At 45.3% G+C, this 25,283-nt stretch overlaps 1 protein-coding gene across 2 annotated transcripts in view; it reads left to right on the top strand.

Moving 5' to 3' along the window:
- LOC119174794 (exportin-T) overlaps nt 1-25,283 on the top strand; it is a 54,191-nt gene that overhangs the window by 19,780 nt on the left and 9,128 nt on the right. The window contains exons 9-21 of one of the 2 annotated variants that reach the window (XM_037425862.2): nt 14-93; nt 367-565; nt 3,797-3,859; nt 4,609-4,680; nt 5,252-5,380; nt 6,448-6,516; nt 10,282-10,401; nt 20,553-20,647; nt 21,119-21,290; nt 22,213-22,355; nt 22,971-23,070; nt 23,423-23,608; nt 24,658-24,847. In XM_037425862.2, the coding sequence (XP_037281759.2) occupies nt 14-93; nt 367-565; nt 3,797-3,859; nt 4,609-4,680; nt 5,252-5,380; nt 6,448-6,516; nt 10,282-10,401; nt 20,553-20,647; nt 21,119-21,290; nt 22,213-22,355; nt 22,971-23,070; nt 23,423-23,608; nt 24,658-24,847 (1,618 nt within the window). Of the gene's footprint in view, nt 1-13; nt 94-366; nt 566-3,796; nt 3,860-4,608; nt 4,681-5,251; nt 5,381-6,447; nt 6,517-10,281; nt 10,402-20,552; nt 20,648-21,118; nt 21,291-22,212; nt 22,356-22,970; nt 23,071-23,422; nt 23,609-24,639; nt 24,848-25,283 lie in introns of both variants that reach the window. The other variant, XM_037425861.2, reaches the window with a different exon arrangement.

Raw genomic sequence — 25,283 nt, 5'->3', positions numbered from 1 at the left:
TTCTACCCTTCAGGGAGAAGATGTGGACTACCTTATTAAGTTGGCAAAGCTTGTAAATGCAATGGGAATCCAGCTGTTCGACTGCTACTCCAAGTAAGTTCAAAAGGACAAGACACGTAAAGTGGGTGACTTCATGCGGTCGAGAACCCGCACCAAATTATGTAGAAAGTGTATTGGTTACCTCCTACTGATTTTGCCTACGTAGCATTAAGCGGTCTGCAAATACATTAGTCTCTGTGAGACTCAGTTGAGGACTTGTTGCAACTTCGCTTTAACCGTTAGTCCACTTAAGGCGGGTACGTACTTCCGAGGTTCGACTGTATCAGTTTGTGAGCTGTTGCAGAGTGTGTAATCTCCCGTTGACAGGTTGCAGAAAAAAGGCGATGGTGCCAACCGACAGCTGGTACAGTCGGAGGTGGCCTCCAAGGTTCCCCTAATGCTGCAGTTCCTGGGACACGAAGATGACGATGTGTCGCAAGGGGTGGCCGAGTTTGCGCGGGAATATATCCAGTACCTCAAGCACGAGCCAGGGAACTACAAACAGCCAGACAAGGCCAACATGGAGGTGTGTGCTCGTAGCTAAGTTGCTGCTGGTTTGGCCATGTAGTTCTTCTCACCATTGTTGTTCTTTTTAACTCTTGGAAATTTATTTGTCTTTAGCTGGCTTCTGAAAACTCTTGTTAAATTCTTCAAATTCCCTAGTGTTTAAAGATAAGTAAAATTTCACAATTTTGTATCGTACAGACCATCCTCGCGTAATGATGCTGCTCATGTTGCATCATGATTCTGAAATGAGCTGGGGTGTGTCTTGCGTCACTTCTTTAATCACTCACATAACAGCCAAGTGTTGGTTAATTTTTGTACTTTGAGCTATAAAGGGGCGGGAGGGGGGGGGGGGGGACACACTTTGGTAGGTTGCTGATTACTTTAGGAAAGAAGTGTGCTGCTTTATTAAACACTGTGCAAATGGCTATTGGTATCTGCTGCATAATGTGAAAAACATTGGTAGTGTTATGCATATTTTCTTGGCTTGATTGTTATTGGCCTACTTATTATCTACTTAGGTGGAACAGTTAGATGGGTGCAGTGCTTACTAGCTATGACATTATACTGTCACATTTAAGGCACATTCAGCTGCATTTCTAATAGGGAGAGAATGCATAAGTGTACGTGTCAAACGTCGGAGTATGTATGTCTGAAGAATCCAGGACAGCCATAAATTATTGTAAGCACCATCTTATGGAACAGTGCACAGCCATGTTGTTGCTTCAAGATGTTGACTCCATCAAGTGATCTGCATATTTATGTTACAAGGCACTCATACTCATTATGAATGGGCTTAGATTTACACGTATGAATATATTTGCATAAGATCCTCACACATGTTCAATTAGAATGAGAAAAACATTCTGAAAATGGGGATTTTCTGCAATACACATGCAAGTTTGTGACTTTAATACCTTGCAAGGGACAAAATGTGCAAATAATATTATGATCACTCATACCGTATTTACTCGCATAATCCTCGCACTTTTTTTGACAGAAAACTGATGCAAAGTTGGGGGGTGCGAGAATTCGCGAGGGAAAACTTTCCACGAAAACGCAGAGAGCGAAAAAGAAAACGAAGTGGCCGCAAATTGGGATTCTCACACCAGCAACTTACAGCAAGCTTTAAGAAGTACTAACTAGAGCTTACCTCATTAATAAAAGCAGAGGTTCAACACAATGCAAGTTTCTTTGAGACACAAAAAGTCGAAGCAAATAGTCGAGAATTAGAATACCATACGCGAAGCTTGTGGGCGTTGCGGACATAGTGGTAGCGGTCGGCGCTCAACAGGAGCCCTCAAAAGGTAAGCGTAGGACGTCAGTGTTGGGCTGATGGCTATTTAACAGAATCGTTCGCAGTTTCCATCTGAAGAAATAAAGTTTACCATCAATCCCAGTTTTAGGCACACAGCAGGCCCAAACGCGTCTTGGTGGCTTTCAGCTGCCGTCACCAGTAACGCACACAAAACTCGTAGGCTCCGAAGGGCCTGCCGGTGGCCCTGTTGCCGTTGTTTAGCTCATGATCTATCACTTGCAACTTGAAGCAGCCGTGTGGCTTCAGTATCACCCCATAACGTGCCAAGATTACCGACGCAACATACAAAACACGCCGCAACACGCACTGGCCACTTCTGCTTGGCTTGGATTGGATTGAATCTCCGTGCAATAGTACGCTTGATGCTTAAGAGATAGCGCCAGATACCGTATTTACTCGATTCTACCGCGCCCTCGATTGTAACGCGCACCCGATTTCCACCGCGAAAAAAAAAACAAAAAACGTAAGAGATCGATTGCAACGCGCACCCATTTTTCTCGCTGGCCCGCACGATCACACCACTCGAAAAAACGACTCCTTTCGGGAGCGTCTTTCATTTGAATATGAGGTACGGGCGAAGCTTGTGCCCATCTGACGTGTAACAGAGCATTGCCGTCACTGTAGTTTTACCGTGGACCAATGTCAGCACGCGAACTTGCTTCGCCCCCTTCTTCTCGACGGTTGTGGTGCCAGGCATGTCGAAGTAAAGAGGCGTCTGATCGGCATTCCCGATTTGCCCAAGCAGGTAGCCGTTCTTGCACCGCAAGTTTAGGACGAACCTCTGAAAACTGTGAAGCTTTTCATCGTACTCCTCCGCAAAAGTTTTCGCATATGCATGTTCCCCTTCGGAGGGAAAAGGCTTTCCTCTTCATAAAGTTAGTTAGCCAGCACCTGCTCGCTTTAAACTGGCTCCACATTAGACCTTTTTCTAAGACTAATTGCATAGCCCGCACTTGGAGCAGTTCTGTCGTCAAGGGCCGCTCTGCCGCTCAAGCACATACTCGCCGAGCAGCTCTTTAATTTGCGGAAACCGACCCTGCTGTGGTCCACTGAAGCCTTTGCGTGAAGCTTTGCTGTCGACAATCTTCTGCGTTTGTTTCCGCCGATCCCGCACGCACGTTTCGGGAATTCCGAACGACCGCGATGCGGCCTGATTTCCGTCCGTTTCCGCACACGCGATGGCTTTTCTTTTAAAAGCGGCATCGTGGTGCACTAGTTTTTGGAGTCGGCCCTTTCACGCCGTCGATGCTAATGCACTACTAGATGACGAACTCCTCAGCACACGTACGAAGTGCCGCACATGGGAAACACATAGGCAGAAATGGCTGACGCGCCATGCCGACGCACGTAGGGGGCGGCCATTTTGGATTTGCCGATGGCAATAGATTGAGCGTATTTTTTTTTTCGTACTCGATTCTAACGCGCATGCGATTTATGACCTCGCTTAACCGGAAAAAAGGTGCGCGTTAGATTCGAGTAATTACGGTAGCGCGCGCTATCATCATCAGTGGCTTGAACGAGCAGACGACATTATTGCGGAAGTTTTCGGGGGTGCGATAATTACTCGAGGAAAAAAAAAAACGTATTTTTCTTGGGCGATGTGGGCGGTGCGAGAATCATGCAAGTGCGCAGATTACGCGAGTAAATACGGTATTCAATAGCACATTTTGAGATTAACTACAGCTGACATCTGTTATTTGGGCTCAGTTCTCAACTTGTCGTAAAAGTAGGCTTGGATTGCTGGTGCTTCCGTGTGGTTCATGGCAGTCTTGCCACAGGAAGTCTTGTTTTAGGTTAACCAACCACAGTTTTTCTCTGTTTTTGCCAAGCGCATTCTTTTCTGAGAATATGTGTAAATAATAGTGGTTTTGTGCTGTGGTTTTTGTAGCTGTGCATTTGTTTGCACTGCTAATGTTTTTCATCTTTCTCTTTCAGGCGGTGTTGTACATAGTAATTAACAAATACAAATATGACAGCTCTTATTTATTTGAACGACAGGTGAGTTTTTGTTGCCTTGTCTTGCCTTGTGGTGGAAGTTATGGGTGTGTTCTAGTACTGAAAGCTGTATTGTTATTCAAACTAGACCTCTGGTTCCAACTATAGTTGTTTTCTAAGTTTCAGTTTTCAATTTCTTAACTTTCGAGTTTCAACTGAACTGCACCGTTGGTTTCATGTAAAACATCTCGCGCTCTTCAAGCTTATTTTTAAAGCGTGTTCGGGATTGCTTACGGCGAAACAGCAAAATAATCACAGAATTGGCTGCTGTGCTGCATTATGCAATAATAATAAGCTGTTGCTTTTATCTGACAGATAGGATGAAAGGCATGCTCAGCACCAACAGACTGTCCTCCCATTTCCCCGACTATCTACAGACGAGCATGCTATAGTCTGACATAGGACCGAACCATGTCTTGAGCATAGGCTTAGCAGGAGAGCAGTGGAAACATGTACTGAATTAACTGCATTACAACTGTGCATGAACGTTAAGCCTGATGAGATCAGCTAGTCCTTCAATGCAAGAGGTTGTCTATTGTAACACAGAGTGAAAAGCTAGCTTTGCAATACTTCAATTGTTCTTTGAAAAATTTTCTCGACTCCTCTTCTAGGGCAATCTTCATTGATGTCATTGTTACCATTAGCAGAAACATTTTGGCAACAGAATAATGAGCTGCGCTGCTTACGTGGTACGAAGCTATTTGCATATTTTTCACGCCGAAATTATGTTTAGGATATTCCTCTTTCTACAGGGCGAAGACGAAGCCTTATTTTTAGAATACAGGAAGACACTGAAGGTGCTCTTTGACAATGCCGCTCAGCTGGTAAGTTTACAGTTTTGAACTGAGAACAGGCTACAAATATTTTTTGTGTTGTTTGCTGAAAGTATTTGGCCGGTGTGTTGTTTCGCTGAATGCACAAGCTACAAATATTGTGGGAGGAGCTCCAATAACACATCTTGCATCGTTGTCAAAACAAACTTTTGCCAATATCTTGGTAGGGCACCGTTTTAATGAAAATATAAGGGTACACCTAGACAATGCTTATGTGTTTGTGTAAGAGGATTACATGTCGCTGATTTTTCACATTGTCAGGGATTTGAGTAGTTTCTTTTTCTTTTCACTGCACCACATTGCTCTTGCACTTTCACTGGCATTGAACTGGAGCTCTGAGCCACATTTTGCTATCTGTACTGATAATTTAGACATAGCGGTTTAACGTCAATGAGCCAGGTGATGCTCTTGAATGTCTGTCTGTGCAAAACCATGGCATCAATCACAAATGTGTCTATGATCTTATTTGCAGATGTCGTATTAAACACTTAGCTTCTAATAGTATATTGCCTGCATTGTTTTGTTTTTCTTCTGTTTCTGACCTGTGCTTTTTGTTTGTTAGGACAAAAACATGACCCTGTCCCTGACTCAGAGCATGATCAGCACAACGCTTCAGAATTGGCGAAACCTGCCATTTCAGGACGTGGAAGTTGCCATCTCATTCCTGTATCTCCTTGGTGAGGCCATTCCTGTAAGACCTGTTCAGTGTTGTGGAATCCAACTCCACTTCTGTTTTGTCTGCTTGAAATAGCAATTTAAAAAGTGCATGATTAGTGCTCAATTTAACAAACTAGATGCACAAGTGATAGACACTCTATTCGTGTTCTGCAATTCTGCTCAAGTAGTACGTTACTCGAACAAATAAGCAGCCATTGGTGAATGGAAAACCAATTGAAAAATAAACCAAGACTAATGACCAATAAGTTGTCATTGCTGCCCTAAAATGTGGCGATAAGCCAGAACAAGCATTCACAGGGACGTCAGGGTAGTGGCTGTTTTCGGTGTTTGGAGGAACAGTGTCGTGTGGGAGGCTGTTGCTGTTCCTGCAGTTTGTCGACCAGCTAACATCCACCAAGACATTTTGAATAACCGCAGATGAGGTGTCTCAAGGTGTAGTGTTCTACAACGTGTAATTTTCCTGTATGTTATTACTGTGCAATACTCATGCTCGTCTAAGTCTTGGTCATTTTTCTTTACATCCCTCTCTTCTTTCCTCTATCTCCGCTCTTTTCTTCAATTCCTCTGTGTCTTCCCTCCTCCCGAAAGAGTGGGCAAGCGCTGTGCCCTTCCAGGTGGCAGATGCCAGCTTGCTCTCTTCCTCTTCCCTCTGTGTCCTTGTGTATCCGTGTATACAAATCAAATAAATAAATACACTTGTTTTTTTTTCTTCTAGTTGGTCAAAACAAGAACATTTGTAAAATGATACTAAAATTCATTCCTTGTGTGTATTCATATTCAAAAAATATTTGCTAATATTCAGTTTGCAGCTTAGAATGTGCCTCGAAGTTGAAATTTCAATATTGGCAATCCTCTGTTTTGTAGCTCTTTGGTTGCACGACAAAAGTTGCACGACAAAAGACTGCTGTATTGACTTTGTATTGACGATAATCAACAGTAGTGATCACTATTAGAGCGCCTTTCTCCTTTCTAGTGCTGCCAAAGCTCCTCAGTGTGACATGGTTAATGTACCAAATATGAATGCATGAGCATGTGATTGATATATCATTTTTAATTATTGTGTTTTTCTCTGTGTCCCAGGGATTTCACAATGCTCAGATGGCTGGTGCTCCTGATGGTGTTCCACCAGTTGTAGCCATCATGCGGCAGGTATGTTTTAGCATTTCGTATGCTTTGGAGGGGGGGGGTTGAGAAGTTTCTACAAGTTTGCTTACCGTTTGAACAGCATCTGTACTATGGTTAAGGGGGCAGACTGGTCTTTGGCACCAAAAAGTGACAAAAAAAATTCATTTTTTAAAATTGACACATTTGGTTTCTGCAAGTATTTTTCTATATCTGCAAATTTTCACACACCAAGAAGTGGTAATTTTTTTGTAATGTCATTCTAACTGTCCAGATTCTTGGTGCTGTTAACATGCAGAAGCTGTAAAAAATGGGGAACCGACTTTGAGGCTTCTATATAATTTGCCGGAACCTGTGTTAGAAGCTCTGCTAGAATTTATGAGCACCTTTATGAGGATTGCAAAACATGCGCACCATGATTCTTGCTTTTTGAAGAAGCTGTGTGTGTTCAGTTTTTTTATTTATTTTTTTCGCAAAAGTAATTTTACGACAGTTCAATTTAGAGGCCTCAATATCTTTGCAGCTAGGGCTGGTACAAGAATAATTCTTTTTGCAATGGAAATCTGTATGTGTGTAGAATGCAAGTATGGGAGCAGAATTTAGAGCCAAAGCCTTTTTGATTAATTACTCATCAAAATTGTAACACAATTCCAAATGCTTTTGAAAATGGATAGCTCATTTTGCTGTAAAATAACCAAGGAATGCCTAAAAACAAAACAAAAAAACTCTTGCATACTTTCAATCTATAGTCATTAGTCTACTGTATTTACTCGCGTAATGATCGCACTCGCATAATGATCGCACCCCTAAATTTTGTCGTCTAAGTTCAACTTTTTTTCCCCACGAAATGATCGCACCCTGAACTTGCCGCATCGACATGTCATGTGCCAAGTCTAGCTGAACGCGCCTATCATTGTTTCTGTGATCTGAAAGCGGGCGTCACAATGCTAATGCCGTAAATTTACTGATTTAAATGAAAGCATTCCTTATTTAGATGGAAGAAACTGTTTTGACGTGCGTGACGTACTCACAACCTCCATAACTGACGCAAAGAAAAAAATGCGGTGGCTTCGCTCCACGGAGTGCTTCGTTCCGTTAGCCGCTATGTTTATTTTGACATTCCGCACTGTTACAGCGGCGACGGCCTGTTGGTCGACCTGTGTTCATCCCGCAGCAATGTTGTTTTTTTCCTGAGACTACGTTTTTTTTTTGTGCTTTGTGATCGTCTGTTGAAGCACCGTTTCACCATGGGGTGGTATGCGAGCTTTACTGCCGTGTTCAAGCTGAAGGTGCTTGACTATGCGCTAGAGCACAGCAACCGGGCTGCCGGCAGGCGTTTCGGCGTCAACGAAATCCGGATCCGATATTGGAAAAAATAGCGCAACAGGCTCATGGTTACCAATAGCACGCGATGGGCTTTCCGCGGACCCAATTCTGGCAAGTTCCCTGACATTGAAAAGGCAGTCCTCGAATACGTGAAGGACATGTGCAAGGACGGTTATGCAGTGTCATTAGACATGATACGGACGCAGGCATGCACAGTTTCCCAGAGGCTGGGAATAGCCACAAAAAACTTCCGCGCCAGTTCCGGATGGACGACACGCTTCATGCGGTGGAATGGAATGACGCTGGCATTTCCAACGCGCTCGACGGAACGGAAGATGATCCTCTGTGAGACAGTGAAGACACTGCCGGTTTCGACAGGGAATCGTGCGGCGACGACACTGACGCCAGTGATGCTTTGGAGTTTGAATGAACGTTAGGGGGTAAGAGAGATAAAAAATAAAAGGGCAGTGTGCCATGCATGTAGCTCCTGTGTAATGCGTGCATTTTATTACAAAGGTAAGCCTTAATTTACTTTTATTTTTGGTTATGTTCATGATCGTTACCGTAAGAATTTTGATTAGCGACTTTTTTGTGTTTCCGGTGCTCAGAATATTTTTCACGGAAAATTTACCCCGCCTAATGATTGCATCCCGAAGTTGGAGTCCATTTTTTTTTGAAAAAAAATAAAAGTCCTATCATTGTGCGAGTATATACAGTATGTTGGCATATCTTAAATATCACTTCAAATTAAGCTTATTTTTTATGGCAGCCTTAACCAATAGGGGGTGAACTTAAGTTATCTCAGGAACAAGATGAGGTACAGGAAAACTAATTAAATATTTGAATTCAGCAAAAAAAAAAAACACTGCATAATCCTGTGCAGTTTGATCAAACTCACTGCAGAAATAAACAAAAAATTTCTTAGACCAGTCTGCCACCCTAACATGTTTATGCACTTACCGTAGTTAAACATGCTAGATAAGCTCAGTTTTCATATTATTGATTCATGGGTATTCATGCGTTCGTTTACTATATTGCTCCTCCCCACAACTGAGCAATTCTGGTGGTTTAAAAAGTTGCTCAGTCTTAGCTGCTTTCGTCTGCTGTTTCATGTGCTTACATCTACTATCTACTGTTTACTGTTCTGCAAACATCTTAAGTTATGGATACACTTATGCCTCAATATAACAAACCCGGATATAATGAAATATCGGTTATAATGAAGTAAATGAAAAGTTTTACAATAGATATAGTATTAGGAATAAACCTTTATAATTACTCTTACAGATGTAATGAACTTAGTTATGTGTAAGATGCAACACTGTTATAATTAGGTTTGAGTATAGCTGCAACTAAAATTATTGAAAGTGAAAATTTGAAAATGGTAACGTAATCCCCCAGCTGATGTAAAAGTAACTTAACATCAGTGCTTCAGCATTTATTTATGAATGAATAAATAAATCAATACAGTGGCAAAAAAACTGGAATGCATCTTTGGCAATCTTTGAATAGGTTCATTTGATTGGCTGCCTATCTTGCTTTTTCTTGGTAAGGCATGTACGCTTACGTAGTCTATTCAAGTGACTTCACATCCAAGTTTCTCTGGCTTATTCCCATTTTACTGTCTTGATATATTCGTGTTATCAAAAGTTGAAATCGCGAGACGGAATGGAGCTACCACGTTGGAATAAGTAATGTCACTTATTCTTCATTTTGTTTGTGTTGGTCAACACTGGTAAGTGGGCTTGTACAAATATTCGAATGCTTCAAATATTCAAACTCGCTTCGAATCTAATTTAAGTTATTTAAAGTTTCGAAGCATTCAAAATAAACAAATAGGTGTATAATAGTCCACATGTAGCCACAGTAGAAGGTGGTTTCGCTGTAGTGCAGGTATGCTTCAATTTTGGGAAAGCACCTATTCAAATGTATATCAATTTGCATGCAACTTTCTGCTGAGGTGGCTTCACTGCAGTGAAAGGGTGCTAAGCTGCGAAAACACCTATTTAGAGATCTACATTGTTGTTAAGCCCTACTTGAAGGTTAAATGAGCATATCTCCCTCACATCAGTTCATCATTTTTGACGCTTAAGAGATGCTAGCTTATATGCTCTGGGTATCGTAAATATTAAAACTTGGCATATTTTGCAGGTTATCACTTGCATTCTTCCAAAAGTCGCATCCTGCTGCTTTTCAAAGTTGTTTCCACTTTCTTTGTTGTGAAAAAAATGGCATTTCTACTGGCCTTGTTTGAACTTTTTAAAAAACATTGTGCCGGTTAGTTTGGTCATGACAAATATGCCCTTTTTTTTTATTAATACGTGATATATATATATAATTCACTATCCAGTCTAGTAATTTCACTTCATTTTGTTTCTGTTCAACACTGGTAAGGCCTCACATTAATGTTCTGCATACCTTACCGTTTTTATCCACACTTTTCTTTTTTTTTTTTTTTCACGGCAGCTCATATCTAGTGGTGTAAGCAGCTGTGGCCATCCAGCAGTGACATTGCAATTCTTCGAGACCATCGTGAGGTACGAAAAGTTCTTCAGCCAGGAGCCAGAAAGCATTCCAGATGTTCTCGTAAGTTGCTGAGCTCTCGAGTGCCGATGATGGAATGTTTTTCCCCATGGGCAAGCATTGATAGATGCTTAAAGCTTTTGTGTTCTTATTCTCTGGGCAGTGCTTATAGAAGTTCTATCCAGTTACTGCTAGTTAACATTGTTAATAGTTTATTTGCTACATTTAAATGCACGTGACATATATACCATATAAACCGGAATATAAGTCGAGATATTTTCAATAAAACCACAAGCTAAAGTCGCCGCTTGTCTTATATAGCGGTGTCTATCCGACGGTGCACCGCTGTCTGACAACGTTGCAAAAGACAACGTTGGCTTGCATGTGAATGAAAAGCTAGACACGGCCATATTCGCATTCAAATCCAATAGCAGGTTGTTTTTTTCTCTCTTGTCTGCTTTTTTTTGCATTCGTGATTTGCCTCCGATATTGCTTGATATTGTGTTTCATTTCTAGTGGTCTTTTTTTTCGTTCAGTGAATATGAGTAGCGGTACGAGAAGGCAGTACTCAGCTGCATTTAAACTAGAGATTGTTGAGTTTGCAGAATTGAATGGGAATATAGCTGCTCAGCGCCGCTTTGGTGTACCAGGAAAAAACGTGTGCTATTGGAGGGTGCTGAAAGGGAAGCTGCAGATGTGCAATCCTCGGAAAATGTCATTTCGTGGGCGAAGTGCGGTTCATCCGCAGCTGGAGGATACGCTAGGGAACTTTGTGCGTTCATGCGGGCTCGTTGCCAGTGACCAGGATACCATTTGCAAGAAAGCTGTGGACTTTGCTCGAAAAGCTGGGCTCACAAGAGAAGAGTTTCGTGCACCAAACTTTTGGGTGCGTCAATACATGAGACGCAAAGGATTTTCTTTCCGGTGGCGCACATCCATCTGTCCAAAGTTTCCAGACGAGTTTGAGGACGAGCTTATAAACTTTCAGGGCTTCGTGAACCGGCTTCGGGAGCAGAACAACTACATGATGGGGCAGATTGACAATGCCAATCAGACCCTTGTGTGGTTTGACATGCCTTCATCGACCATGATCATGCAGCGTGGCGCCAAGGATATGAAGCAATTGTCCACTGGCAACGAGCACTCGCGCTTGACCGTCATGCTGGCATGCATGGCAGATGGTAGAAAGCTTCCACCCTTCATCATTTTCAAACGTAAGACAATGCCAAAGGAAGTGTTCCCGCCCGGTGTTGTCGTTTGCATCAACAAAAAGGGATACATGGACGAGGCCATGATGCTCAAATGAATACGAGTAGTCTGGAACAGTAAGCCAGGTGCACTGCTGTGTCTCTGCAGCATGCTGGTGTTAGATGCATTTTGTGGTCACTTGACTGACGCTGTGAAGCGCGCACTGGGCGAGGAAAAAACGGACCTCGCCGTGATACCAGGTAGTATGACATCCACCCTCCAACCGGTCGACGTTGTGCTAAACAAACCGTTCAAAGACCGAGTGCGACTGGAGTACCAAAAGTGGATGTCTGGTGACAACCGAAAGACACTGACGGGCCGCCTACAGAGGCCTCAGCTTGCGACTGTTTGTGACTCGGTGCTTTCCGCCTGGCGTTCCTTGCCAGATTCTATTGTGGAAAGTGCTTTTAAGAAATGTTCCATCAGCAACTCGCTGTATGGCACAGAAGACAACGCACTGCAGGAGGCAATCAGCGACAAACTCTCGTCTTCAGAAGACAGTGGTGATTCGTCTGAGGAATAGGAACAGTTGTGATGGTGGTTGAGGAGAGCTCCAACGATCGGGGTGTGGTGCGCCCAATTCGCAAATAAATGTCGTTCGGCAATTTCGTGTTGTTTTCCTTTTTTTTCCTTTTTCGGTATCCTGAACTTGGGGGTCGACCTATATTCCCACATGACCTATAGTCCAGTTTATACGGTATATAGGCAAGCACGGCATAAATTTCTGAGCAGTCACTTGCACCGCCTTTAGGGTCAAGTCTAAGTTGTCTAACGTCACCACTGAAGTAGGGCTTCGCCATGGGGACGACGGCTCGTCCTTTTATCAACATTTTGGTGCCGTAAAACTTGGGACGGTTCTCCACTGCATCCGTAGCCTCGACGACATTGGCAAAGCCGCCGTGGGTAAAGCTGATATGCGGGGCCTAATCCTGCCAGGGACCTATGCCGTGGAGCATGTCATGTGGACGATACCTGAATCTTCGTTGTGCAAGCCTTCTGCGATAGATGTCATGTTGACACTGACTTCGCCTCCTAACGTGGACGGTCATTGATTTCTGACGACACTAGACCAGATGATACGACACTAGACCAGATGATGGAGGCCCTGTTTGAAAGGCGGAATCAACTGCGCAAGGCCATTACACAAGCTGTCGAAAACAGGCATATGGATCACCCACCAATAAGTGAGTTGATGAATTTGCACCGAATATTTACTAATGAGTATAGGCTTCTCAGAGGAATTGATAAGAAGGTAGAAGATGCAGTTCACATTGATAATTTGGAACCTGAGATGGAGGAAGCAGACGATTATGTTCACCAGATTCGAGTGAAAGTGAGAGCAGAGTGCAAGATCGAAGACCCCTTAAAAGCTCGGCATGCTCACCTGGAATCAATAAAAAAACGGACTAGAACACACTTGAAAAGAAAAATGGGCTCCGCGTCTATAGCATCAACACCTAGCCAATGCTTCCTCAATGGTGATCTTGAAGCTCAGAATCTAAACAAGTCTACTTCAGGACAAACAGTGCAACATTTTCTAAGCATACAGACTAGCATTCCCGCTGCGGAAGATGAATTCTCGAAGATCAACATCAAAGGAGAACCTCCAAGTCTAAAGACACTTTCCACCACGTCAGAATTCTCGTCAACATACTGTACCCGCGAAGCCAATAACGAGACAGCGGCTGCAACTCGGGTGTGGTGGAAGAGACTTGCACATACGAAAAGTGGAAAGCTTTAGACAATCGAAAACTCAGTTTACTAGATCTCAAGGCTGAGTGCATGCTGAATTCGACGGATTCTGGTGTTGTACAGTCCTCATCAGTGTGCGTGTAATCACCTGGCAAAAGGAAAACAGGGACAGTTTACTGAGTAAAAAGAAAAATGGCAGCATATCCACGGAGTGAATGATGGAGAGTGGGGCGAAGAACTCGTCCGTCCATTCGTTCTTGCTTCCGTCCGTCCATGCGTCCGTCAGTGTGACCGTCCATGCGTCCATCAGCCCGTCCGTGCGTGCATCTGTTCGTGCGTCCGTCCCTGCGTTCGTCCATGCAGCCGCCCTTGCGTTCGTTCACGCGTCCATTCATGCATGTCTATGTGTCCGTTCGTCCATCTATTCAACACTCCAAGTACCACCATCTCGCATCTTTTCATCATATATTCCCCATATAGAAGCACCGCCATCCAGCGGACATTCCAAGGTCTAAACGAGAGGTGGCACACGCACACTTTCTTACGGCTTGCGCTTCGGGTCCACTTCCCACCTTTAACCACCTCGAGTTCATGGTATATACTAGTTCACTGTATTCATGGCACTGCGGCCAAACGCTCGCTAAACCTTTCGAAAACCAAGGAGGTTACGCCCAGCGAGTATGACGTAGCAAACTTTTTCAGTCAGATAGTGCTCAATGTACATGCCAATGGCTGCTAATGTTGATCGCAGCCTGCGCGTTAACTAAAAGCCGAATGCTCCTGTCTCTCATTCCCCATTAGCAGCCATTAACATGTACATTGAGCACTATTTTTTATTGTTCAACAACGCACAGAAGAAGTCTCTCACCTGCACCACCTTGGAGGTCAAAATGTTATAATACTTGTTACATACTACGGGGGACGAACGGGTGCCGCTATAAGGAGCTTCGCCCCTAAAACAAAAGGAAGGCCACGAGGACACAGCAGCGAGGCTCTTGTCCTGCTCCTCTTCTTGAAAAATGCTGATGTCAAGGCTCAAGGCCATGTAGATGCTGCATCTTATTTCAGCGAAAAATGCCGAGAGAGCATCACTGGCGCGAAGCAGGGACCAGACCAAGACCGGGTGAAAGGGCTAATGCTTTCAAGGCGAACGCAGCGAAGGCGAAAAAATTGAGAAAATTTTTGAAAAACATGCACACCAGGTTCTCGCAGAAGAGTCCGCATAACGGATCTTTTTGCGCAGAAAACCCGAGCACAAGTTCACCGACGGTTCCACCAGGACTGACATGGAGTGACAGAGTACTGATCAACATTGTGTACTGAGAACTTGCGTGTGTATTTAGTTTTCTTCGTCGCCAGGTGCGTGCCACTGTGGGGGCAGGGGTATAAATTTGTGTAGGAAACGACAGGACGAGTGCCAGTATCATCATCAAAGGTACGAAGTATCATCATTAAGATCAGATCAGTGAATTCCAATAATGTGTAGTGACAAAAATGAGGGCTTGCTAGAGACGACGAAGAAGACGTTTGTTGTGGCAGAGGCTCGTGCTGCTGCAGCCGCTGCTGAAACCGTTGGCTGCTGTCTCGCTGCTGTTCGGCCCATTAAACGGTTGCATCACCCCGGCGAGGCGTCTAACAGTATTCTTACATTTGGTGGAGAGTGCTGGTTGTCTCAAACTGGAACTCCGTTCCCGGACTCTACCTCAACCCCCCACCTCGCCAATGCCTGACGACATGACCCAGCCACCTGCAGTCATAATCCCATCTGTCACCTGTTCCGGAATGCCACGACAGCGAGATCCAGTGATTTTCAACGCGACCGACGACCAGGACGCCGAAGACTGGCTGTCCCAGTATGAAGCGGTAAGCGCCCACAATAAGTGGGATGACACAGACAAGCTCACTTACCTTCATTTCTATCTCGCGGGTGTGGCAGAACTGCCACACCCGCAAGCTTCGCTCCGAACAGCGCTTGCGCGGCTGCGCACAGCGCTCTGGCGAGACCTTTACCTCGTATATTGAGGATATTCTGGACCTCTGCCGTCGTATCGATTCCCACATGCTTGACACTGACAAAATACGGAACATCGTGAAAGGTATCGAGGACGACGCCTTCCACATGCTCGTTGCAAAAAACCCGCAAACCCCGTCACCCAGCTTATTCAGCACTGTCAGAGTTTCGACGAGCTGCGGAGAGAGCGCATTTCTACTTGAGGTCCAAACCTCGACACGAGCTCTACATCTGCGTTAACCATCGGCGCTGTTTCATCCGACAAAGAAGTTAATGCAGCAAATCCAGCAGTTCGTCCGAGAAGTGGGGCGTCAATTGTCTCTTGTGCCGCACGTTCCGGCCAGTGCGCACACACTGACCCCAACACTCCGCAAGACAATCGAAGAGCAAGTTTCTGATGCCCTGTCTCCTACATACCATCCTTCGCCTATCTCCGCCCCTCTCACTTACGCTAAGGCCGCCAGACGATCGCCGCCGTGGCTACCAAACGCCATGGATCTTGCTAAACAGCCCCGTCTCATCTACGCAGCAAGTCCCCCTGTCCGTCCCCACCCACCTCCTGTTCGCCACCCCACACCACCATCAACTAACCCTTGGCGCACTCTGGACAACAGGTTGATTTGCTATTTCTGCCATCTTCCCGGTCATGTAGCACGCTACTGCCGCCGTCGGGATTATAACCCAACTGCTGGTGAGGCGACTTACGGCTATCGTCCAGAGCCACCACAGTCGTCTTCGTTCCCCCCCACGTCGGAACAGTCGCCGCGGCTTCGACAGGGATCGGTCGCCCTCACCACGGCGCCGTTCGATTTCTCCAATGCTTCCTCCATCAGCACCCGCCGAAACGGAAAACTGACCATCGCAGTTCCCGAGGCAAAAGCTGCGCACATATCGAAAATTTCAAGGCCTCCGTTTCTACCTGCTAATGAAATAACTGTGCATATTGATGGTGTACCGGTGCAAGCGCTCGTTGATACTGGTGCTGCCGTGTCTGTGCTAAGTGGTGAACTGTGTCGCAAGTTGAAGAAGCTTACACTGCCACTTTCCGATCTCTCTCTCCGCACGGCCACTGCGAATCACATCCAACCTTCTGCGGCGTGCACAGCTCGACTGGTCATCCAAAATATTTTGTATGTAGTCGAATTCGTTGTGTTTTCCCCATGTTCGCATGATATCATCTTAGACTGGGACTTCCTCTGCGCTCATCATGCCGTCGTTCACTGTCCGCATGTCGAACTAGAGTTGTCGACGATGTCTGAACGGCCCCTGTGTGAAGCGCCGACGTCTGAAAGACCTTTCAAACCGCTATCTTCCGAGTCACCGTGGCCGCGGACACTCACATCCCTCCTCTATCCTGTGTTCTTGTGCCACTCTTCTGCGATGACGCGCCCTCTTTTACCCCTCCGACGCCTTTCGCTCTTGCAAAAGCTTCCTTCTCCCGTTCGCAGTTGTCACCGTAGAAAACTCCCGTGGCTCCATTTATATAACGAACTCGCTTTCTCCCCCAGCCATATTATTCTGTGGTGAAGTCCTCGGTCACCTTGAGGAAATTGATTCTGTTTCGTCCAGTCACCTACCCGACGACTTGCCATTATCTCACTTAAACACCATTACCTCTGATACCACTCCCACTTCATCTCCGGAGGCTTTTTTCCCATCGATTGACCCTAAACTTCCCGCTGCTTAGCGCACCCAACTCCTGGCTCTACTAGATCGCTTCAAGATGTCATTTGACCATAGCCAACCTTATTTGGGTCGCACATCTGCAATCGTTCACAAAATCGACACCGGTAGCCACGCACCTTTGTACCAGCGCCCACATCAAGTTTCTCACGCTGAACGCCGTGGCGTAATACAACCTTCAAACAGCCCTTGGGCCTCTCCGGTTGTACTGTTGAAAAAGAAGGATGGTAGCATCAGACTTTGCGTTGATTACAGGCGTCTTAATAAGATCACGAGAAAAGATGTTTATCCACTGCCAAGAATCGATGACGCCCTCGATTGCCTACAAGGAGCATAGTTCTTTTCTTCTTTAGACCTTCGGTCTGGCTACTGGCAGGTTTCTATTAATGAAGCCGACCGCCCCAAGACTGCGTTTGTAACGCCTGACGGATTGTACGAATTTAACGTGATGCCATTCGGCCTCTGTAATGCGCCTGCCACCTTCGAGCGTCTCATGGACAACATCCTTAGAGGCTTTAAATGGAACACATGCCTGTGCTATTTGGATGTCGTCGTTTTCTTGAAGGACTTCGACTCCCACCTCAGCCGCCTCGCAAGCGTCATGACTTGTCTTTCGGACGCTGGACTGCAGCTGAATTTGAAGAAATGCCACTTCGCTGCCCGCCAGCTTACCATATTAGGGCATGTCGTTAGCAAGCATGGTGTCCGTCCTGATCCAGCCAAGCTTAGCGCTGTCGCCAGCTACACTAAAAGAACTCCGCAGCTTCATCGGCCTCTGCTCATACTTTCGCCGTTTCGTGCGCAATTCCGCCACCATAATCGCACCCCTGACGCAGCTACTTGCCGACAACCAAGACATCTCGGCGTGGTCCCCAGCATGCGATGAAGCATTCGCCTCGTTGCGGCATCTTCTGACATCACCACCTATCTTACGCCACTTTGATCCAGACGCTCCAACCGAAATCCATACGGACGCTAGTGCAGTAGGCCTCGGCGCTATTCTTACTCAGCGTAAATCTGGCTTCGATGAGTATGTTGTATCTTACGCTAGTCGCACCCTTACTAAAGCGGAAAAGAACTATTCAGTCACCGAGGAAGAATGCCTTGCCATTGTTTGGGCAATCACGAAATTCCGACCTTGCATATATTCCGCCCATTTGACGTCGTGACTGATCACCACGCATTGTGTTGGTTGTCGTCATTAAAAGACCCATCTGGTCGCCTAGCTCGCTGGGCACTACGTCTCCAAGATTAAGACATTCGTGTAATTTATCGGCCAGGCCGCAAGCATTCGAACGCCGATGCTCTTTCTCGCTCGCCACTTCCCCACGATTATGTTATAGCGTGTTTCCCGCTGCGAATGTTCTTCACTTGAACATGTCGACATGTCCTCTGAGCAACACCAGGATCCATGGATAGCGTCTCTCTTAGGGTACCTGTCTCGGACGTCTCCAAGTACCGACAACTGTTTACTTCGGCGAACTGCTCGCCATTTTACCATCCGTGACGGTCTTCTGTACCGGCGAAACTACCTATCGGATGGCCGCAAATGGTTGCTGGTGATACCTCGCCACTTACGTTCTGACGTCTGTGCCTCCTTCCACGCAGATCCGCAATGCGCGCACCCAGGTGAAGTGAAGATGTATGCTCGCCTACGAATTCGATATTACTGGCGCGGAATGTACCGCTTTGTTAGGCAGTACGTCTGTTCATGTACCTTGTGCCAACGCCGGAAGAGCTCCCCTCGCACAACCACAGGACCACTCCAGCCACTGCTGTGTCCTTCTCGGCCTTTCAGCTGCATCGGAATCGACTTGTACAGTCCCCTACCATACACACCAAATGGAAACCGTTGGGTGATCGTAGCCGTGGACCACCTTACGCAATACGCCAAAATTTCGGCGCTTCCTGAGGCCACTGCGCTTGAAGTCGGCTTGTTCATTCTGCACAACCTCGTCCTTCGGCATGGTGCACCCAGTGAGCTTCTTAGTGACCGTGAGCGTTCCTTCTTGTCGGAAGCTGTAGAGGCCCTCCTACGTGAATGCATTATCGTGCATCGAACAACCACCGCATATCACCCCCAAACCAACGGGATGACTGAGCGATTTAATCGCACGCTGGGTGACATGCTCTCCGTGTATGTTTCCGATGACCATACGAACTGGGACCGCATACTGCCATTCGTTACTTACGCTTACAACAGCGCAATTCAATCTACAACTGGATTCTCCCTGTTCTTTCTTCTTTATGGTCGGGAACCTTCATCGTCCTTGGACACTATCCTTCTGTACCACCCAGACACTTCAGAATCGACGACTTTGGCCGAAGCCGCCACATATGCCGAAGAATGTCGGCAGCTTGCACGTGCGCTTACTACGCACGATCAGGCTCGCCAGAAGGACTCCCACGACCAACACTCCTCTCCATTGTCATACGCGCCTGGAAAAATCGTGTGGCTCCGCATGCCATCGTCTGCCCCAGGCCTTTGCTCAAAGTTCACACCCAAGTATGATGGTCCGTACAGGATCTTGCGCCACACATCACCAGTCAACTACATGGTTGAACCTATTCAGGCACTTACAGATCAACGGCGCCGCGGGCGTGAAACTGTGCACGTCGACCGTCTAAAACTTCACTACGACCCACCAGTCGTGTCTGTGCCATAGGTCGCTAGGATGGCTCCTTTTGCACCGGGGAGTCAATGTAGTGACAAAAATACGGGCTTGCTAGAGACGATGAAGAAGACGTTTGTTGTGGCGGAGGCTCGTGCTGCTGCAGCTGCTGCTGAAACTGCTGGCTGCTGTCTCGCTGCTGTTCGGCCCATTAAACGGTTGCATCACCCCGGCGTGGCGTCTAACAGTATTCTTACAAAAGAAGAGGGTCTTCACCATGGGAATGGCGGCTCGTCCCTTTTTTAACATGGCATACCAGTGTGTCGTAATGAGCTACTTGAAGTTGTTTTCAGCAGAAAGGCACAGTGTGTTTCAGTCTGAGCTGCAAGATGGTACCTGCTGTTGAAAAGGTGCTTAGACAAAAGAGCGAAAAATTTTTATAATCAACTATAATGATTAGAACCATTGGAATCGGTTCTTTAATTTCCCGTATTTTGGCAGCTGCAGTGCAGTCTTGAAGCTCCTTTGACCATTGGTGTCATTTGCAGTTCATATTGAAGACAACTATACACATTACATTTCTGGGTTTTCTTTCAGTTGGGTACAACACTACTCGTTTATTTGCAACAGTGTTCAGTCATCTTCTGTAGCACGTGATTTCAGAACATTGGTACTATGCAAACAGGAGCCTTTTTTTTTTTGGTGTTCATGCGCCCAGAGGTTCAGCCCTTTCACTCAAGATAAGGACCGGGAAGGCAGGCGTGTTTGACAAAATAAAGATGCATTGTGCCACACCATCATATCTTTCACATAATTTTCGACTTCTTAATTCAAATGCATGCTACACTTTCGTTGAAGTTAATTCTCCACTTGAGGCCAGTATATGCATCATGCAGGGGGCTTCATAAAAGCACTCTTCGCTCGTAAAAGTAAAGACATTATTTTTCTTTGTTTCGCTTTTTCACTAGGTTGCCTTCATGGACGAAAGGGGCCTGCGTCATCCAAGTCCCAGTGTTCGCAGCCGGGTGTCCTACCTTTTCTCGAAGTTCATCAAGTCGCTCAAGTAAGCTTGCATGACTCACTCTCTTTCCATAACTTGGCATAGCTGCCATACGCAAGTTATTTGCATTTGGCTTCACAGTGGTATAAGGTCATTTGTAACGTCCTTTTAGGCGCGGCTTCACAGCAGTAAAAACTGTAAAAAAAACATGAAAAGACAATTGTCAAAATTATCTATGTAGCAAATTTAACATTTTCTGTGACTAACTTGTGGGGCTTATTTGCCAAAATTTTTTTTGCTGTTACTTCAAGAGCTGCATTTATCATGGAGCCCAAATGATGCCTTTACCTCCATGTTATAATACATTGTGCTGTTTCTGCTGTGCGATATGAAAGCACAGCTCTGAACAAATTGATTTGATTCTCAACTTCACACTCGTATCTCACACAACAATGCTAGGTGTCTTTAGTTATTTTCTTTTTCCTTTTTTGTGCAATAAGCTGATGTCTGTTTTCTGTCTTTTCTTCCGCATAGGGCGCACATGTTGAACTTCACCGAGGACATTCTGAAGCAGCTGCAGGAACTTCTGGTGCTGTGCCCCACTGAGAACGGGGTCACCATGTCTTCCCTCTTGTCGCCCGATGATCAGCTGTACCTGTTCGAAGCAACTGCCATGCTCATAGTGTCAGGCCAGTTTAATGCCGAGGTGAGTTCTGAATGGAGCATAGAGGGAGTGAAAAAGAGAAACAGCGTCTTGTAGCACAGGCAACCATTGATGTAATCAATTGTTTATGTGTTAGGAGGTCCCTCCGACAGTTTTTACTCTGGGACCTCCACATGTACTCCGCTTATCTGTTCATTTATATGTATGCTTACCCTCCAATAAACTTCAACGTTTGGAAAGAGAAATTAAAACTGTTATTTGGGCTGTTTAGTGAGATGAAAACCCATCAAGTTGACAACACTGTGGCTTTCATTACTTGCCCATTCCTATTCATTGAGGGGAATGTTCATGCTGAGTGAGAAAAAAATTTGTACGCAAGTCATTTCCTGGCTCTTTTTCTATTTCAGTGTGGAACCAATATTGATGAGAACTAAAAGGCGATAATGCTTGGGAAAGCATAGGGGCTGTTAATAGAACTAATTGTAATGTAAATTTGAAGAAAGAAAAGTGGACGAAAAGATAACTTGTCACCGGCAGGATCCGAACCTGTAACCTTCAAATAATGCGTTCAATGCTCTACCTCTGAATTCCCCCATCCACTTTATAGGATATATATGTGCATTTAAACGTAGGGGCGTCAGCCAGCACCACCTGTTGCCATGGGGACGGGTGTGAAACACTCTTGTGCATTTTGAAGAATGCTCACTATTACACTGATGATCTCTATATATGCAATAGTGCACTGTGTGTGAAATGGGGTGGAGCACTAGGCTCTAGCAGTGAATATATCGAATGGCTAATAGTAATGAATGGTGTCGAATGTCATTTAGGACAAAAATTGGGGGAGGCGGAGTCATTGGGAACGATGAAAAGGATAAAATTCTCAAAGCTTCTAGTTTATGAAGGTTCAATTGCAAAAACCTCCACTCGCATGCATTGGCTGCACCTCTTCCTGCATTTTCAGAAGAAGCAGCTGCTGTTGAAGAACCAACTGACTCCCGTGATGCGGAAGTTTGAGGCTCTGGCCCAGCGGCTGCCCCTCGAGCCATTGGAGGAGAAGAGGCGGGACATTGCGGAGTGCATGAATCATGCCATTGCAGTAACCAGGTGAGTGGCGTTTAGTTTGGCTGCAAACCAATATCGAGCAATGCACGCTCGTGATATTGCTATCAATATGACCCTTCTGAGAATCAGGTGACCCACGAGAGAGTCAACACGCCCTTTAAAAAAAATCAAATACATGGAAAGACAGGGCTACCCGAAAGGAGTTACATATACCCCTCTTGAGTGTGAAGTTGGGCTTGTTGGTAATGCATAACTGTTCACTTAGCGTAAAAGTTTGACAAAGTATTAGACAAGAGAAAAAGGTGTGCACTAACTTTCAAGCTTAAAACTGTGAAATACTCGCAAAAAAGGGCAAGAAACTGAAGAAGTGCACAAGACATGCCCTGCCCTTGTCCTCTTTGTGAGTGCTGCTCAGTCCTAAGCATGAAACCATACCAATTAGCTAAATTTTTATACCAACTTTCCAGGTTAGCGCTTGTCTACACTCCTTATCTTGTGTGTCTAAGTCTTGCACTTCATGAACAGTTTCAAAAGTTGTGTCTCTGCTAGTATATGCATTAGTGAAATAAAAATTTTAGTTCATAGGGTGAACCTTTTTGTCATAATTTTTTTATTTTCTTTAAAAACTGCTCATATAGAAATGTTTTCACTTTCCAGTCGAACAAGCAAGGCATTCTCAAACCAGCAAACTATGAAAGCCTGCAACTGTGTTCCCATCTACCTGGAAGCCCTTCAAGTGTTCCTGCAAGCCTTGGATGTAAGTGCTCGTGAATGCACGTACATGTGATGAAACCGTGGGGCAAAAAATCGTTTGGGACACATGAAACATCTAGTGAGAAAAAGTATCCATGTACTCACTAGCGTCTTTGATATGTGTGGCTGTATTACACATCTACCAATTCAAGCCGACATTACTTTTGGAGTGTGTTGATTAGCTGAACATGTCGAAACAGAAATAGTAGGAAGGGCAGGGGATGATACGTTTCTTGCAAAATTCATGATTATTCATGTAGAATGTGACGCCCACAACAAGTATCATAGCTTGGAAACGAAAGGCTGTGCACAGGCCGTCATCACCTGCAATAATCACTGTTTGAATTGTGCCGCAGCTTCCATACGAGCAGCCTTTGCTCCAGGGAGGGGTGCGGCAGTTCCTTCACCGAATGGTTGTGTGCCTCGAAGAGGAAGTGCTGCCCCTGGTGCCTCGTGCCTGCGAGCAGCTCCTGCGTAATCCAGATGTGCGCTCAGTGCAGGAGCTCATACCGCTCATCAACCAGATCGTCACCAAGTTCAAGGTGGGAAGACTTCTGGTGTCTCGAAAGCTAATCGCAGTTGCTAAAAGCATTAATGGTTTTGGTAATGTTCTGGTTATTAATGTGGGCGTATTTAAAATAGGTATGGCCTGCTGCATGTCCCAGGAAAATTTTTGTAGCATTCGCTCATGCCAACATGTAGTCATTAAACTTTTAAATCTATGGATAGGCATTATAGAACCCTGGGGGCAAGGGCACATTCATCAACAACTCTAATCATGTGCACACATATCATTGCAAGTCGGTTCTGCGAAATCCCAAAGGTTGTGAAGGCATTCTTGAGTGCAACATCACTGTGCTACCGCTAGTGAAACCTAAACTGTGTGTGCGGTGTGTGTGTTATGTGCAATGTGTATCTTCTCCTCTCTCTTTTTGTCCCTCATTTCCTTTTACCACTTGCAGGGTAGCAAACTAGACTTAGTCTAGTTAACCTCCCTAGCTTTCTGATACTTCTTTTCTCTCTCTGGGTGTGGGGAATGGGTGGTTGTCTATTGCCCTTCCTTAAAGGGCCACTGAAGTGAAACATAGATTTGGTTTAGGTAACTTACTTTGAGAACTCTTTTCTGCAAGTTTCACCATTGTAAGTTCATTATTTGTAATGAATTTTTTGTATTTTCAACCAACATTGGGTTGATGAAATTTTCTGAAACTTAGCTTGTTAGGTCTAAGGCCAAACACATGGCAATGTCGTTCAGTTTTATCTGTTAGAAATGACGCAAGACCTAGTAGATGCCATCAAAATCTTCTACGTGGTGTCTCCACTTACCTTTTTTTTTTCCTCCGCGCGTTTTATCGCCTATGAAGTGTCATCTGGCGATAAGTGTGCCAAGAGTGTGTCGTGGAGTTGTACTTTACCAATACTCAAAAAATTGTTTTTCTCTTCAGTGTCCCTTTAAAAGCAAAAGCTTATTTTTGTCATTGCGTTTATTAGTGGAGAGCCAGTCATGCTTGAAAAGAACCTGAAAACAGGCTCTGTGGTGGGGTTTGGCCACCTGAGGTTGCAAGGGGGGCAGCTGTCTTGGGTGTTCCAGAAAGAGGTGGTGCCTTTCCTGCAACGGATGTTCATGCCACTGGTCGGGGTCATCTTCGGGGCCCTGGCTGCACCCGTGGAGCCCGGGGACGAGCAGGCGCTGCGCGACCGGCAACTGCTGCAGCGCGCATACTTTCTCTTCGTGGCTGCCATCATCACCAACAACGTGGTTGAGGTGGTTGCCTCACAAGGTGAGCACTCTGTGACCCAAATGACTGTGTGTGTGAAACATGCAGTAGTTGCGTACTCCTTCGCTTGCCAATTGCTACATGGTAAACTAGAATGACTGAGGACTGTGCTACGGTCTGTGGAATGAAAAGTCGTGGCCATAACATTGAGACTTTTAAACAGTGCTTCTTGCAGTCTTTAAGAATTACCTTAGACATTACTGACTTCAATAACTACTCTAACACGATCTCTTTTACCATAGATAATTCTTTTTTCCCCCCCTTTTTTTTTTTTGCTCACTTGTTACCTGGCTCTCTTTTTTACCGCATTTTTCATGTTTGATTGATAGGAAATGAAGTGTCAAATAATGTATTTAATATGCGCAAGTTATTACCACTGCAAGGGAATTTAATAGCGACACCAGGTAGTAGGCAGACAAAGGTACGGACACAAATGCTC

This window comes from Rhipicephalus microplus, chromosome 5, assembly GCF_043290135.1.
Source record: "Rhipicephalus microplus isolate Deutch F79 chromosome 5, USDA_Rmic, whole genome shotgun sequence".
NCBI classification, from domain to species: domain Eukaryota; kingdom Metazoa; phylum Arthropoda; class Arachnida; order Ixodida; family Ixodidae; genus Rhipicephalus; species Rhipicephalus microplus.
Note: the sequence above shows the minus strand (reverse complement) of the source record. Positions and strands in the feature narration are given on the sequence as shown.